The sequence below is a fragment of the Sciurus vulgaris genome, assembly GCF_902686455.1.
Source record: "Sciurus vulgaris genome assembly, chromosome: X".
Classification (NCBI taxonomy): Eukaryota; Metazoa; Chordata; class Mammalia; order Rodentia; family Sciuridae; genus Sciurus; species Sciurus vulgaris.
The window spans coordinates 45,800,561-45,817,481 of record NC_136471.1 but is presented as its reverse complement, the minus strand read 5'-3'; the positions used below and the strand labels follow the sequence as shown (position 1 = coordinate 45,817,481).

General features: G+C 39.1%; 2 protein-coding genes across 2 annotated transcripts in view; one reads left to right on the top strand and one right to left on the bottom strand.

The window, feature by feature from the left end:
* Positions 1-16,921, top strand: part of LOC306651553 (X-linked interleukin-1 receptor accessory protein-like 2) — a gene marked incomplete at both ends in the record, with an annotated part of 265,025 nt that overhangs the window by 8,558 nt on the left and 239,546 nt on the right. The window lies entirely within an intron of this gene.
* On the bottom strand, positions 10,222-11,476 carry TEX13A (testis expressed 13A; the record flags this gene model as incomplete). The annotated part of the gene is made up of 2 exons (XM_079123609.1): positions 10,222-10,911; positions 11,018-11,476. The coding sequence occupies 2 exons, from the start codon at positions 11,474-11,476 to the stop codon at positions 10,222-10,224; spliced, it is 1,149 nt and encodes a 382-aa protein (XP_078979735.1).

Below are 16,921 nucleotides of genomic sequence, written 5' to 3'. Positions count from 1 at the left end.
TCCCCTCCACCTTCCTTCTTGTTAGTGACAAAAAAAGTATATATCATGTTAAACTCTTTAAATGGGAAGAAGACTCAAGAAAGGCAATTATTCTAGTCTCAGTCATAAAAAAGTAACTTCAGTGAGAATATCTATTAGATACTTCTATGGTCCAATATTGTGCCAATCACTATGATGAATCCAAGACAAAATTATGACACATCATCTGCATTTAGGAGTTAAAGAAGGATATGAGGACTCATAAATCTTACTTTGTGGTATGGTCTTCTATGTTACTACTACTATTGTATCATTTTAAGAGTTCAGTCCCTGGAACTGGATTGCTTGGGATTGAATCTGGGTTTTCTTACTAACTAGCTGTGTGACATTGTACAATTTATATGACTTCTCAAGTTCAACCAGTGGATTCAGTTTTCAATCTATACACTAACCCAGGAAGCAACAGTATATTATGTCAGCATGCCTTGTTTTTTTTCACATGGAAAAGGAATAATCATTTACTAATTTGAGTGATGTTATTTTAAAAACCTACTTTAGATATTGAGTACATACATTTTAATAACATGGCTTTAAGTGGCTACTCTTATGCAACTTATATTCTAGATTGGGGGAAACATACAAATAACAAAAATATTCACAAAACTACACTAGGAAATATAGTGAAAATAAAAAGGTTAATTTTATAGAAGTAACTAGGAGGTGATTTTCAGTTAGGTGACATATAGAATGAAATCTGAATGATAAGAAGGAGTCAACCTCCATTCAATCAGAGTGAACAGCAAGTCAAAAGGTGATTAAGTAGAAGCAGTCGTATCATATTCAAGAAAGCTAAGGGGATGGGGTTGTGGCTCAGTGGCCTTGCATGTGTGAGGCACTGGGTTTGATATTCAGCACCACATATAAATTAATTAATTAAATAAAGGTCCATTGACAATTTAAAAAATTTTAAAAAAAGAAAGCTAAGAAAAGTTTGGGTGGAGCACAATTAACCAGGGGGAATATGGTATTAGGCAAGAGCACAAAGACAGACAGTAGCCACATTCTATTGCATATATTGTGGAACAGAATAAGATGTTGATCTTTATTAGTAATCAGAGGCAAAAGGAAAAATGGTTAATCTGTTTCTTTGTTTGAAGCTGGAGAGTAACAAGATCAAATTTCCATTTTAAAAAGATCACTTTGTTTGTCCTGGTGAGAATGGATTGTAAGAGGACAAACAAGAAGACCAAGATGGGAAGCATCTGTATTAGTTGAGGAGAGATGTGACAGTTCTTGGAATCGAGGTGGTAGCTATGAAAATAAGAGAATGGATGGATCTAGACATGTACTGAAGGATGAAAGAATAGGACATACTGATGCAGTAGATGTGTAGAGCTGAAAAGTGGATGACTCCTGTGCTTTTGACTTAAGAAACTTAGTGAATAATGGTGCTATTAATAGGAAAAAAAAATGTGGAGGGTTGACAACTAGAGTACGTATCTCAGAGAATGTTGATAAGCACTTAGCTCTAATCCTGACAAAGAGTGAGCTAGCTCTCCATACATTAGCTCTTATCTCTAATTTTACTACCATGATCACTATTATTCCAAACTGTGATTTTTAAGACTTTATTATGGCAAAATTGTGTGACTCCTCAGAATAATACTACAAGGTGATCATATTATTGAAACTGATGAAACCATTACTCACAGAAGTTAAAGAATTAGTTCAAAGATACATGGTTAATAATTGTGGAACTGAGATTTTGACAGTTATATCTGATCCTGGAGCTCATGCACTTAATCAGTGTGTTCTATTCTCTTCCCATTTATTACATACTCATACTGTCTTTATATGAGTCTCTATTTGTGTATCAGAACAAGTGAGGTATGATTACATACCTCATTATATGTTATATGGTTATATGTCAACTCCTGCTTGTGTAAAGTTCTGTGTTTCTATCTGCAGTTTCCTCAGTGTATAGTATTGTCTGGTGATAAAGACAGAATTCTATCAGGGTACAGCTGCACATGCCTGTAATTCCAGCAGCTCAGGAAGCTGAGGCAAGAGGATGGCATGTTCAAAGCTACCCTCAGCAACAAAATTTTAAAAAAATAAAAAAAAAGGACTGAGAATGTGGTTCAGTGGTTAAGTGTCTCCGAAATTCTATTACTGGTTAAAAACAAATGACAGAATTCCGAGTAAAGATAGACAACAGAGGGTAGTAAAATAGAGATTATAAGCTCATGTAAAGTAAGGATAAAGTTAAAACAGATGTTTTCAGAGATAGAACCAGACTATTTGGTTACAAAGTTTGAAGTCTTGTGTGATCATTTTTCAATATACAGAAGGGCTTAAATGTTGTTTTCTACCAAAGAAGAGAGATGGAGGAACTCTGTGGGAGTATATCCTTATCTTTCTCTTAGTTTTGGCCTATTAACTCTGACTCCCAAACATCCAATGTACAAGACCCACAATCAGAGAAGCATAATTACCATATGACAAAGTGCTAAAATGAATATTAATCAGATGTCTTAAATGTATTGTTATGTTTCTCAAGAACTCACTTCATGAAACCTTGTTCTCTTCATTCACCTTTACTTTTTTTTTTTTTTTTTTTTATTTTGCAGTGCTGGGGATTGAACCCAGGGCCTTGTGCTTGAGAGGCAGGGACTCTACCAACTGAGCTATATCCCCAGCCCCTCCCTTCACCTTAAAGTTGAAATGTTTCATAGTGGAAAAGAAATGAGAACTAATTCGTTAGTAATTGCAAGTACTTATTTATTTGTTTTTAAGTTATAGGGATATTTTTCAGTCAATATTATTTCAGCTTTCTAGTATCAGTTATATATTAAACAAATATTTATTGAATACCTCCTTGTGAAAGGCACTAAAAAAGCAAAAGTGAATGACAGGGCTCCTAATTTCTAATACATTAAAAGGAGAATTAGGACATGTCTATGAATCATAACCAAACAAGCGTAACTCAAAAGACAGGATATCATGGGATTCAGCATAGAATTGTACCCTAGGAAATATAGACCTGCAACAAAATATGCTTTTCAGTGTTTGAATATTTAAGTTTATATTACATATCCCTTTGAAAACAACAAAGACGAGTCAATTTGTAACCCCTAGCAAAACTTCCAATGATCTGTTCATTCTATTTTCACTTCTTATAGCTCTTACATACTGTAGCTGCCCAGAAACTTCTCTTATCACTCATCACTCTCACTCCCAACTAAAACTGCTCCTTAGAATGTAAAAAGTTTCTCCTCTCTTTGTCCTTTCTCATCCTCTTTCACTTTTTTTTTTACTTGTGAGTAGCTCTCTACTTTTGAGTATAATTTAGTTAAACTGGCATTGTTTTTTGTAGTCTGTCAGTTCTTTATGGCCATTACTCCTATTCTGCACACTAAGTGCCAATAACTGATCTGTTAATACTAAGAGTCTCCTTACAAGTTGCTAGATTTGGAGAGAACCATGTAGCCAAAAAGAGAATTATGTGTAGAAGGCAAGGAGGCTAGGTGGGGGGGGCGGTGCAGGGGGGAGCTACAAACATTAAACTTAATATATTTTATCCCTTTACACATGAGATAAGGTACTGAATGCTATAAGAAAGATAGAGGCAAAGTAGTGGCAGAGAATATGTAAATACAGCTTTTGACTTATAGAATCAGTGGTGTTTGAGATTAATTGTTCTTGAGAATCGAAACAGTGATAGTAGACATTCCCAGGCAGATGGAACAATGTTCAGGGGCAAAGAGGCAAGGAAATATAGCTGCAAACAAGGAAAAACAGGCAGTTAGTTTGGCTGGAACCTGAGTTTATCATGGCCCCTTTCTAAATGTGAACCTAACAATAACTAATCCTTAATTTTGGAGGTCTTGCATATTTTAAGAAATTGACCGATTCTGAGAAAAGCTAAAAGATACAACTAATGTACATTTTAAGTTGTAGTCAAGTATTAAGGCACCTTTATAGTAGTTGTTTCCTTGGAGATAACGTACGTATAAAGTGTGGAAATTCCATTCTAAGATTCCACCCTGATTGAAGAAGAGCAATGCTGCTGCTGATGGTATTATTAATCAGAACATACAATTCAGTTAGTTTTCTCAAGAATGGGGATGAATTCACATGGAGCCATGATCACTCTCTCACCACACTGAATAATGATCCACCTTGGAAAGATAGCTGGTTGGTATTTGATGGGTACAGACTTGGTGTGTCTATGAAATAGAAAAGCAAAGTAGGATGGTGATATGAATTTCCACCCTTGGGACATTGATCTAATTAAAACAAAATGCAGACTATCACTGATATACACACAATCATTTCCAGACCATATCACATTCTTCAAGAGTAAGGCAACATATACTATTTGGGTATAAAAATATTATATGGAATTTTTTTGTGTGTGTTTTAAACCTTATTACCCTGATGCATGCTCAATACTTATCCCTTAATTTCTCATAAAGAAAAGGTTTGGGCCACCCTTTCTGTTTATATTCTTTTCCTTTACTCTCAAGGAACATTTATCTGTCCTCCTCCTTAACTGAAAGATTAGCCAATACTCCTCCTCACACAGTGTATATATACACAGAACAGGCTTTTAATACACATTGCTTGTTGACTCATTGGTCAAAACCTTTAGATCACTACAGTTCAGAGGCTTTTAGTTTGCTTGCATGCATCTTTCTTTTTTGATATGTTAAGTTTTATAAAGAGAAATACATAGCAGAAAGGTAATTTTGTGAGTTGACCTGCAAAGAATGATGCTGGGAACACCAGTATTTTATATCAGGACAAAAAGTCACAGAAAACCTGTATTCTTTTAATTTTTAACTTTTAATATTTTTCTTTGAAGCACTGCATAATTATTACTACATATTAATTTTAGATATTAGTGCATTTCACTGTAACATTGTCACACATGCACATACTATGCTTCATTCATTCTACCCTTTCTTCCCTTTCCCTTCCTTTCTTCACTCAATTCTCTAATAGTCTGTCTTCTGCTTTCAGGTCTTTTTTCCCCCTTAATTTCGACATATGAAAACATGAAATACTTATCTTTCTGTGTCTGGCTTATTTTGCTTAACATGATGTACTCCAGTTCCATACATTTTTCTGCATATGACATAATTTCATTCTTTCTGGCCAAATGATACTGTATTGAGTGTATTTTCTTTACCCTTTTATCAGTTGAGGTGCATGATCTTTGAAATGTGAAGCTGAATTCTATTTCCCAGTATTAAGAATTTTTGCATCAATGTTCATCAAAGCAATTAGTCTAGTTCTCTTTTTGTTTTCTTTCCTTGTCTCCTTATCCAGATTTGGTATCATGGTGATACTGGCTTCATAGAATGAGTTTGAAAAGGTTCTTGTCCTTTCTATTCTATGTAACAGTTTGAAGAGCATTACTTTTAGCTCTTCTTCAAAAATATGGTAAAATTCAGCAGTGAATCCATCCAGTCCTTAGCTTCTTTGGGAGACTTTTATTACTATACCTATTTTATTGTTACTGATCTACTTAGGTTTTTTTATATATATCATCTTGGTTCTGCTTTGGTAGGTCTTCTGTGCCCAGAAATTAATTCTAGATTTTCCACCTTATTAGAATATAGTTTTTCAGAATATCCTTTAATGATCCTATGGATTTCAGGGGTTATCTGTTGTAATATGCCCTCATTCACCTCTAATTTTATTTTATTTGGGTCTTTTCTCTTTTGGTTAGTTTAACTGAGATTTGTAATTTTGTTTCCTTTTCAAAGAACCAACTCTTTGTTTCATTGAACCTTTGTATTTTTATTATTTTCAATTAAAGAATTCATTTATATAACTTTTTTCTGTTTTTTAAATTATTTTTTATTCATTGTACACATATGGGGCACAAATTTTCATTTCTCTCATTGTACATGAAGTAGAGTCACACTGTTTGGGTAATCATACACGTACTTATGTAATGACGTTTGTCTCATTCCATTATGTTTCCTTCCCCCGCCCCCTCCCCACTCCCCGCTGCCCTTCAGTAGATGAATGGTTAAAAAACTGTGGTATACATACACAATGGAATATTATTCAGTCATAAAGATTAAAATTATGGCATTTGCAGGTAAATGGATGGAGTTGGAGAGTATCATGCTGAGTGGGATAAGCCAATCCCAAAGAATCTTTGTCTTCTTTTTGTCTCTATTTCATTTATTTCTGTTCTGGTCTTGTTATTTCTTTCCTTCTACTATTTGGGGTTCAGTTTGTTCTTATTTTTTGAAGACCTTGAGATGCATCATTAGGTCACTTAGAAAATCCTGAATTTTGAGGTATTCAGGGATGCTGCTATACTAGGTAATGTTTCTGTATAACTCTTGACTTTGATCTCATATGATATGAAACAAAGACAAAAGCATTGTTGTTTCTAAATAAAATATGGTTTGTTTTTACTTCCCATTATTTTGGAGACAGGTAAAGTCAAGTTTGACTTTCCAGTGTGGATGTGTCATCAGAAAAAGAAAGGTCAACAGAGGAGCCTTCAATATTCCCTTTTAACACTTAGTTGTTATCTCAAAAGGCAAGCCCAGAGCGAACCAATCACAGCTTTTCTAGAGGTAAAATTCATTGTTTACAAACATGGCATTGTATCCTTGAAATTTTTATCCAATTTTCTTGCCCACTAGAGCTGAGTCTTTCCCTCAGCTATATTGTTTTTAAAGATATCTTCCTTTTTAGCTCTCTGTATCACTAAGCATCCTTGCACAAGTTCTCAAAGCCATATCATATCCCCTCTGCTGAGTTTGTAGAGAGTAATCAGTGATACAGCAGAAAGAATTATAAGATATTGACTTCTTTCCTTCAGACTTATAGGAAAAAATAAATGGGCATAACACATGAAGATATGTAAAAGTTTTTGTCTTTCCATGGTCCTACCAAATATAAAATTCAAATTCAAACAGACTGAATACATTACTGATTACTGAAAAAAATATGAAAAGTTGAAGAAATAGAGAGATTTGTGTCTTGTGCCCCTTCTGAAATCCTACACCTTCCTCTCCAATGCCCCCCCTGGACTCCTATCACCATCCCACTGGGTATTATCCCAGTGGGGTCCTCTGTGCAGCTTAATGATTTAAGAATCCTTTCTTTCTCCTTCCCCATTTTCCACAACCATTTCCATGGTTATTCCTAAATGTACCATCATTCAGAAGCCACCCCTCTCAAACTTCCATCCCTGCCCACTCAGGTGTCTTGTTTAACAGACACACAGGCAGAAGAACCCATGGTCCCCAATCGTCTAGCCACAAAGTGTCTTCTATCTTTTGTCCCAGCGGAAGGGGCCTTTCTATATCTATCCAAGTCAATAAATTCAATCCATTTTTAAAATTTTTGAACATTTAATTATCTGACTTTCACAAAACAGAAGTTTATAAAGAAGTAAAAGCTCTTCATTTTATGGCCCCAACTGTACTCCATAGCACTCACTGCCTCAGAGATGAGTGCACTCTCCCCAGTTAATGAATTATTTGCTTAATGTCTTACCAGAACTTTTATATACTTACTTAAACATAAATCTACAAATATACATAGCAAATATGTATGTATACTAACAGGAGTTTTAAAGGAATTTTGTTTACAAAAATAAAAAGTGACCAACATAGACTTAAAAAATAATAATACAGTGGCTGTATCTCTCATATAGTTTACAGTTTTTTATTCTTTCATATATTTCATGCTTTTGTTATCTCCTTCCCCATGGCTCAACTTTCTTCCACATTCAAAAAAACTCTCAACCATGTATCCCACTTAACTTCATCTTGTCACAGTCAAGCTTTGTCCTTAAAAAGAGCTCCCCCTCACGGACTCCACTTCCTCACTTCCCATTCACTCAGTCCTTGAAGTTTGGCTTCTCCTGCAACTCCCCTGAATCTGCTTGAAAATCCAAAGTAAATGCCAGACCTAATGGACATTTTCATCTTATATCTCTCAGGGCCCCTCAGCATACATGACCTTCTTTTGATTAATCCCCTAATCAGACTATTCCTAATTACTTTATTGCCTCCAGTCATCTCCAACTTGGGATGATTTTAACCTTTAATGGATATGTAGCAATATCTAGAGCCATTTTTGTCTGTCATGACTGCGTAAATAGGGTGGGTATCACTGGCATCTAGTAGATAGAGGCTAGGGATTCTGGTGAATGTCCTATAATGCACTGGCAAGCCCCCCATAGTAAAGAATTATCCAATTGTAACAGTCAAGAGTACTGAGGTTAGGAAACCCTATCTAGAGGGATATAAACAAACCCAAAGACATTTCTGAAAATTCCAGGCTAAGTGTCTGGCCTCCAGTTCTGATGGTGATTGTGCGCACGCTTCCCAAGAGGAAACAGCCCAAAGTCACATCTCTGCTGGATGTCCCAGGGCCATGGCAGCTTTCTGGTATGTAGGTCCACCGTCCCCAGGTGATGTCCAGGGCTTTTCCAGTCATGTCTCCTTGTGCTCCAGATGCACACCTCCTCCCCATCCTTCCACCTGAGGGCTAAAGCACACTTTTAGCCCCCTTCAACGTAGCTTATGGTCACCAGGAGGGAGAAACAGACCAACCTCCCGCCCACCCCCTTACTGTACTCGCTCCCCTCTTCCTCCCACCTCTCCCCCTCCCACTGGAGGTTGATTTCCCATGGGATATGCTTCTGTTCTATTTCACATTCCTGAATTCACTGAGATTTAGAGCCAGACTCCTCTACCACATTTTTCATGGTATTAGGTTGGAGGAGAGAATGGTCTAGATCAGCATACCTTCTGGGTATGCTGAGTTGCTCTGGGTAAGGTGAGTTGCTCACTCACCTTAGCAGTGGTATGAGTTCAGATGTGTCCCTGGTTTCATCTACTGAGGAATGGGGAGAATTCTCCTGTCATGGGGCTATGCAGTTATAGCATTCTTTGCTGGCAGCTGGTGGTGCTCGTATCCTTTGTATGCAGCCCTGTGGGATTCCCTTAGGGGTGGCAAATCTCTGCTGTGTTAATTTGAGTCAAGTATAAACCTAGAGTTACCCCCCAAGATTTCTTTGGATTGTTTCTTGATTTAACTACCTCAGAACATGAGCCATTCTTATCCAGTTCATTCTTGGGAATTCTTGGGATGTAGGAATTTCCATTACTTGCCAAATCTTGGTGGAAATCCCCAGCCAGTTTCAAGTTTCTTTGATGGTCTGTTGCTTGAAATTTCTCTGCTGGTACATTTCTGACTGAACAATCTGGTTCTCCAGAATAGGAACCTACTCAAGTTAGCATAAAGGAAAGGGGATCTGAGGAAAGCAGATCTGCGGGTAAGGTAATTGCAAGATGTGAAAAGGAGTTGCATCACAGCCACTCTCTCCAGTTCTTTTGGAGTCACTGGATCAACAACTCTAAGCCTGGCTGCACCCTGGAACCTCACACTGCTGTCCTTCATATGATACCTCTATAAAGTACCCAGTTTTGCTTCCCCATAGTCAGGGCCATGTCTCAGCTGAGGCCTCAGTGTTTGTGGCAGTGACTCTGGCCCCAACTAATCTACCCACAGCTTCACTGACCATCCTGACTATGGCATCAACTTCTCAGTTCAGATGATCTAGCCTGAGAACCTGTGTGGCTCAGGATGTGTCAAATGACCACTCTTCTTAAACATATAAGGACTAGGTGGGGAGAAAGAGTAGACTTTATATACATGGCTGTGCATATCCAGCAGATACTAGTACAGGGAGACAAAACAGGCATATGTGCATGCCTGCGTGCATGACCACACACAACACGCACACACACACACACACACAGACATACATACACACACAAAGCCGCTATAGCTGTAGGGTGTTGAATAGACCTCTGGAATACAAAAGGGATAATCAAGATGGGTGTGGTGTTTCACACCTATAATCCCAGCTACTCAGGAGGCTAAGACAGGAGGATCACCAGTTTGAGGTCACCCTGGGTCATTTAGCAAGACCCTGTCTCAAAATTAAAAAAAAAAAAAAAAGGTTGGGGATATGCATAGCTCAGGGTCACAGAGCACCCTTGGATGCAATCTTCAATATTGCAAAAACAAAACAAAAAACAAAAGAGGGGATAAAAAACTCATATTTCTCTCTCCACCATCTGCACCCTCCCCACTTCTCACCCCTCACTTCCCTCCCACCCCTCCCCCCACCTCTGAAAATTGATTTCCCACTGGGATATGTTTCCATTCTATTTCATATTTCTGAATTCACTAAGGGCTTTGCAGCCAGATTCCCCTCCCACAGCGGAAGCAACTTTCCCTTCGTGAAAAATTCACAGCTTTACACCAAGGGCAGTCCCAATCCCCAGGCCTGCGAAACACTGGAGGTTTTCTCTGCTGATGGGGTTCGAAGTCTCTCCTATTAAAGGTTTCTTGAGGTTCTAATCCCTGGGCCCCCATAGCAGACCACAGGCTAACATCAAAGGCTGAGCTATGGGGAAGCATCTGAGGTGGAGGGGGTACTGTGATCATGCCTGATGGTGGGGATGGTGAGGGTAAGGCTGGGAAGGGAGACAACAGGGATGAATATGAGTAAGAGAATGAGGCAGGGAGCTGGACAGGGAGGGGTTCTGGTGAGGCTATGAACTCGGGATTCAGGGTCCCAGAGAGAGAAAACATAGAATTTTCCATGGATACAAGATCTCCCTCCCTTTGCCCACCAGAGGTGTAATTTTTTGGCTCTGTAGTTCCAAGAAGCTGCAGGAAGCTCCCACTCAGCTCCTGTTCCGCCTCCATGGGGGCAGCCCCCACTGCATCACTCTCCTCTCTTCTTTCTCCTCCTCCTGTAGAATCATCTGTAGCCGCTGCTGCCTCTTCTATCTCACTTCCTTCGGTCCCTATCCCTCTGGAAGTGGCCAGGCTTGGCCCATCTGCAAGCTGCTCAGGGGGAGCCCTCAGTTCCTGGGGAGAAGTGGGTAGGGCTGAAATGTGGTCTGTGGGCAAGGGGGTGGGGGACAGGTCTAGAGCAGGGATTGAAGATGCAGGGGGCATGGCAGAGTGATCTTACCACCCGGAGCAGCTTCCATTTTAGCAGGTCACACTCTTTCTGCACTTCCACCAGTTTGGCCTGGGCCAGCCTTAGTTGGAAGGCAGCCTCCTTGCGCTCCATCTCTTGCTGCAAGGTGAGCTGCTTCAGTTCTGAAGTCAAGGCTTGGGCGGCTGACTTGTGCAATTTGGCAAAGTCCTGAAGCCACTGCATCCTGTGCCCCTGTAAGTTTTCCTGCCTGCGAGCAAATCGCAAGCCTAGGGCCAGGCTGCCCCAGGCGCAGGCCTCCTGGGCCTCCCTGGGTATCTCACTGTCCTCCAGGATGGTTCTTATCTTATCTTCCACTTCCTCCCAGGACAAGGTCAGATTGTCAAGATAGAACTCAGGGCCTTTCGCGTGCCTGGCCATCTTCTCATTGATGAAGGCCACCACGTTGCTATGCCGAAATCCACTACAGGGGTCCTCAAGTTTCAAGGCCATGATGTTTAAGGGCCTTGTGGCTTCCTGATCCCTGAGAGATAGATCAACCAGTTGTGTCCTTCGCCTTTAGCCCCCCCACCCCCACCCCCACCCCGTGGCCCTTATTTCCCCCACCCCCACCCCCACTGCCCTTAGCTCCTGACCCATGCCCACACCCCAACCCTGTGGCCCTTAGCCCCTCTGCCCTCACCCTTATCTCCCCACCTCCATCGCCTTTAGCTCCTCCCCCTGCCCTCATCCCCTCCCCTCCCCGCTCTTGGCCCCTCCCCTGGCCCTCATCCCCTCCCCGCCCTTAGCCCCTCCCCTCGCCTTCAGTCTCCTCCCCTTTCTTGCGCTCGCTGTCCTCTCCTCTTGTCTCCTCCCCGCCCCTCACAATCACCCTCTGGCTCCCTTGTCCAGTCCTAGAACACCTTCCACCAGGCCTCACCAGAGGAGATCCAGGCCCACCACAGACTCTCCCACGGAGAAAGGGGTCCCGCTCACTCTGAGGGCTCCGGAAAAAGGGAGCCTCGCGCCCCAATCTCTAGGTTTTTACTCTAGGACGGTTCCAACTCCCAGAGACTACAGGGGTGAGCAAGAGTGAGAGAGGAAGGTCGCGCCCCCTCCTGGGCCTGTAAGGGAACCCACCACAAGGCTGAAAGCCATGGAAGGCGGGAAGAGACGGGACTGGTTGGAAAAGACCCAGAGCGAAGAAAATGAAGCTCTCCTGAGCAAGTCCAAAAGGTCCCACCCCACCATAATGGTTTGCTCCATGTCCGGTGAGACCCCTCCTACACATGGAATACTCTAGAACAGGAAGTAGCTCCAACTCCTATGTCGCTTCCAGTAGCCCCTGAAGGAAGAGGGTGGAGGAGAGGAGCTAAACTTAGAAATGAAAGGATAAAAACATTTCTTTAATTTCCCTGATCCTGTGTAGCTTTTGATCTGTAAATTAATTTGCTGAAAGTGGTCAGGAAAAACACAGAATGAAGAAAATTAAGCTTTTGTACAAGTCGCAAAATGCTGAAACCCCTCCTTCCCATAATATATTCATCTAACCCCAAGGTATGTTAGGACCCCTAGAGGTGGAATGTTCCAGAACAGGAAACATCTCCAACCTGTCAGTGGCCTCTGGCTCCACCCCCTGGAGAAAATTTCTGTAGCTCCTGTTCCAGACTCTTGAACTCCCTCCAGTAGGAGGTTTAGTTAACATTTTCTGTAAAGGGCCAGAGAGTAGTTATCTGAGGTTCTGGGGAAAATGAATATCGATCCCAAATACTCATAGTAAAAATGTAGTCATAAATAATACCTAAAGGAATGAGCATGTTTTGTATTCTGCTAAAATTTTATTTAGAGCCAGGCAGTTGGCATGATTTGGCCTAACTCCTGAACTTTATTCCCATTTCATGTATGTCCTAAAGTCCCCTCAAATCAGAATGTTTATAATGTAACTCATCCACTCTTTGGTTAAAAGTTTAGATAAGTTGAATGAAGTTTATTTGAGCAGTTTCATGAATCAAGATTCAGGACCAGAACAGATTCAGCCTGAGCAGTGAGATTTATAGGCCAAACACAGAAATAGAGAAATCACCTATTAGGTTACAGCTAGGCAATCTGCCGTATTTGGGCATCATCTGTTTGCTTGACTTCCTGTGGTTGGCTGAGATTCCACAGAGTTTGATTGTTGCAAACCCAGCTGTTTGTAATACTTTGAAGTTTGAGTTTTTAATACACTAATTTTATTTATAGCTTAGGTTAGAACTCAAAATGTGGGGACAGCCTCAGGCCAATGACCTCCTACTTATTTCTATGTCGTGCAAAAGAGAAATCTTGAAAAAAAAAAAAAAAAGCCACCTAACTCCCCAAATGGTAGGCAACAAATTGGTCACCATTCCCTTTGCTACTACCTTAAAAACTTCTTGGACATGCATTTACACTTAGGGAATTTACATATTGCTTTCTAAATATTGTTCCTGTCTTTAATTTCCTTCTCATTCCTTGTTGCTTCTTAATATTTCCTATGATCATTTTACTCCTAAGCTTACAAATTTATGATGGCTCTTTATGATACACTATTTGTCCTGATATTAGAGTCTTTCTGCAGCCTGCCTTTCAGATATAATACTCTCCATTTTTTTCTCTCCTATTTTTGATGCATCCCAAAGGAATAAGGCATGCACATATACACTTATCTTGGGTTTTGCATTATCCATTCCTGGAAAAATCAGGGCAGTTATCCTTTGTTATTCAGCATTATAATTTGTTCTATGAACTACATTGAAAATGGTAGTATTTATCCTGTAAGTTAGTAAACAAGAAAAAAAAAAAACAGGCATTAAAATATTACCTAAGAGGGTAGTTAAATCCAAAAGGTAGAGAGTTTCCCTGATTTAACCTTCTTTTACAATACTGTCTTATATTTTCTTTACATATAAACTACTTTATCTATCAGCCATCAGTGAGCATTGTTCATATTTTGGTTTTAGAGTGACTTCTGCAGAAAGAGCACTCTGGAAAGAATGTTGAAATCGAACTTGTGAGGAAAGGTGGAAGAGGCAGGTGATAGGGAGAATAAGTGAGATGCCACAGTAATTCAAGAGGTAAATTGAGGTGCTGGATGTAGCGATGAAGAGAAGAATGCAAAGAGTGAGATTTTTTATTTTTTTGGTACCAGGGATTGAACTACCAAGCCACATCCCCAGCCCTATTTTGTATTTGATTTTGAGATAAGATACAGTCTCACTGAGTTGCTTAGCGCCTTGCTGTTGCTGAGACTGGCTTTGAATTGGGGATCCTCCTGTCTCAGCCTCCTGAGCTGCTTGAATTAGAGGTGTGAGTCACTGCACCAGGCCAGAGAGGTATTTATTAGGTGGAATTCATAGAGATGTTAGGGATGAGAATGAGGAAATGCCTAAGGTAATTCCCAGGTTTCTGGTGTAGGGGACTAAGTAGATAGACTTTGATGGAAAATGAAGCAGTTGGAGTTAGTTTACCTCTATACATATTGATATTGAGGTAACATGTTGGGTGACCTGGTAGAGATACCCAGTCATCAGTTTGAGTCTAATACTTAGAAAAGACATCAGGATTGGAGATATTGTATTGGGAAGTAGAAATGGAATTCTTGGTAGGTTTGAAATAACCTAGGGAGAGACTATAGGGCAAGAAGATTTCTGCCTTATGGATCTCTTCCTTTCTATCAGTGTCCACTCTTTGGTGGTTTAATAGCTGTCGACTTTATTCTTTGTGTTCTGTTCTTCTAATCTAAGAACATCTTTAGTCCCATTTATCCTTCTATAACAATTTAAACATGGACTTTCAATCAGTTTTCTCTGTATGGTGCCATTATTTCTATTCTGCTGAATAAACATTTTTAGAAAATTAATATTTTTTCATATGACTAAAGGATTAGAGGAGGGAAAAACAAAAGAGAGGAATGTCTGTTAGAAAATTATTTCAGTGCATAAGCAGAATATGATTTGGGTTTGAACTATGGCAGAATTTAGATGAGATGTCAGAAGAGTGCAAAATTTTTAAATTTTGAATTAAATTTATTTTTAACTCCTAAAAACACTTAAAAAGTATATATTAATGGGATAGCATGATGTTTTGATACATTTACCCATTTTATAATGTTTAAATCAAGTTAAACTTATAAACCTCCTCAAAATTTATCATTTGTATGGTGAAAACTTTCAAAATCCTCTCTGATAGCTTTTTGAAATGGACAGTACATTTTTGTTATTTATATTCACCCTACTGTGCAATAGCACACCCAAACTACTTGCTCCTATCTAATATCTCAGTACTCATTGATCAACCTTATTCCATCACCCCCTTGAGGACAGATTTTGAAACAGAATTAGCATGACTTATTAATTAGTTTTATAATGGGAATAAATATGGGTGGAGTGGAGGATGATATAGAGGTATCTGACTGGTGAAACTTGGTTTTATGAATAATGATGCCTCTAACCATGATAAATATTATAGAATGAAAATCAGACTATAGAAGACAGATAATTTCAGTTTGGATTGATAAGTGCCTTCATGACAGTTAAATTGACTCAGATGACTCAACTAGGCTGGAACATGAGAAAGAGTACATAACTGGAAATATGTATTATAGCTTTGGATGGTTTCAGTGCTCAGTTGTTGGTAAGATCCAGTGCTTGTTAGATGGGGAGAAAAAAATGAAACAGATGAAAACACTGAAGTCTAGGGAAGAGTGGTCAACATTTTTAGTATAACCCAAGGAAGAATATTAAGCAATAGAAGTGGTCAGAGAAGTAGAAAAAGGACAGGGCTATTTTTAAACTAAGAGATTTTGAAGGTGGAATGAGTGCTACTATTTTCGAATAATGTATGGAGGTTGGATTGAATTAGGTTTAGATTGTTAGCTAAACCTAATGAACAAAAGGTCATCCAGTTCAGCTAATAAGGTATCCTTAATGATTCTGCTGATCAGCAAATCAATAGAATGAAGTGGCAGAAGTTGAACGATAGTGGGCCATAGAGTGAAGTTGGAGGAGCAAATATGAATACTGAATGTTGATGAGTCTTTCAAGGTTTCTGAAACTGACAGTTATGGTAGCATAGACTGAAGTCAGAGAATAGATCATGGAGACATAGGGCATGATAGATTAGATGCTGAGACAATTTAGTTATACAGTTTTCAACACAAAGTTGGGGGAGAGGTAGGTAATCGTGTGAAAACTCTTTCTGAAGAGTTTGCAATGTAACTTGAAAAGTTGGCAAAACCTTTGTGAATATTATGAGAAAAATTATGAAACAATTTTATTGACAGAAAATATCTGTAATGTAAGTGTGAACCAATGAGGAGGTAGGAATAGAGTCAGTGCAATTAGTTGGGGAAGGCTTTTTGAATGAGAGATATGTTGTTTTTAATAGAAACATCAGGATTCTCCAAAGATTTATGGAAAACTTTTTGGTTATGGGATGATGTATTTCATATTATTATTCTTAAAATTGTCTCCATCCTAATAAGAAAGGAAGAATCACTTATAGTGTGCATAATCGTGGTGGCAATAAATATTTGAAATATACCTTGATTATCCTCTTACCTTTACCCACATTTTCAGTCAATCATTGGGTCAAATTCTGAGCAAATTAACTGTATCCTTAGGTGACAAACTATAATTGCTTTCCTTGGGAATGATGACATGAACCATCACTAGAAAACTCCATGATTCTCAGTTATATATGAATGGGGTCAAATATATATGTAATATATAATTATGGATAGTTGTCTGACTTTAATGCTCAGTCTCAGAATAAATTATAGTTTGTTTTAAATTAATGATAAAGGGCATTTTGATGACAAAATTTATCTTGAGCAAATAGTTTTTAGAATAAGTGTAAAGCTTCCTCTATTCTGGTCCATTGGCTGTTTTGTTAAAGTTAATAACAAGAAAAAAAATCTTCATTTACTTTATGATTTATATT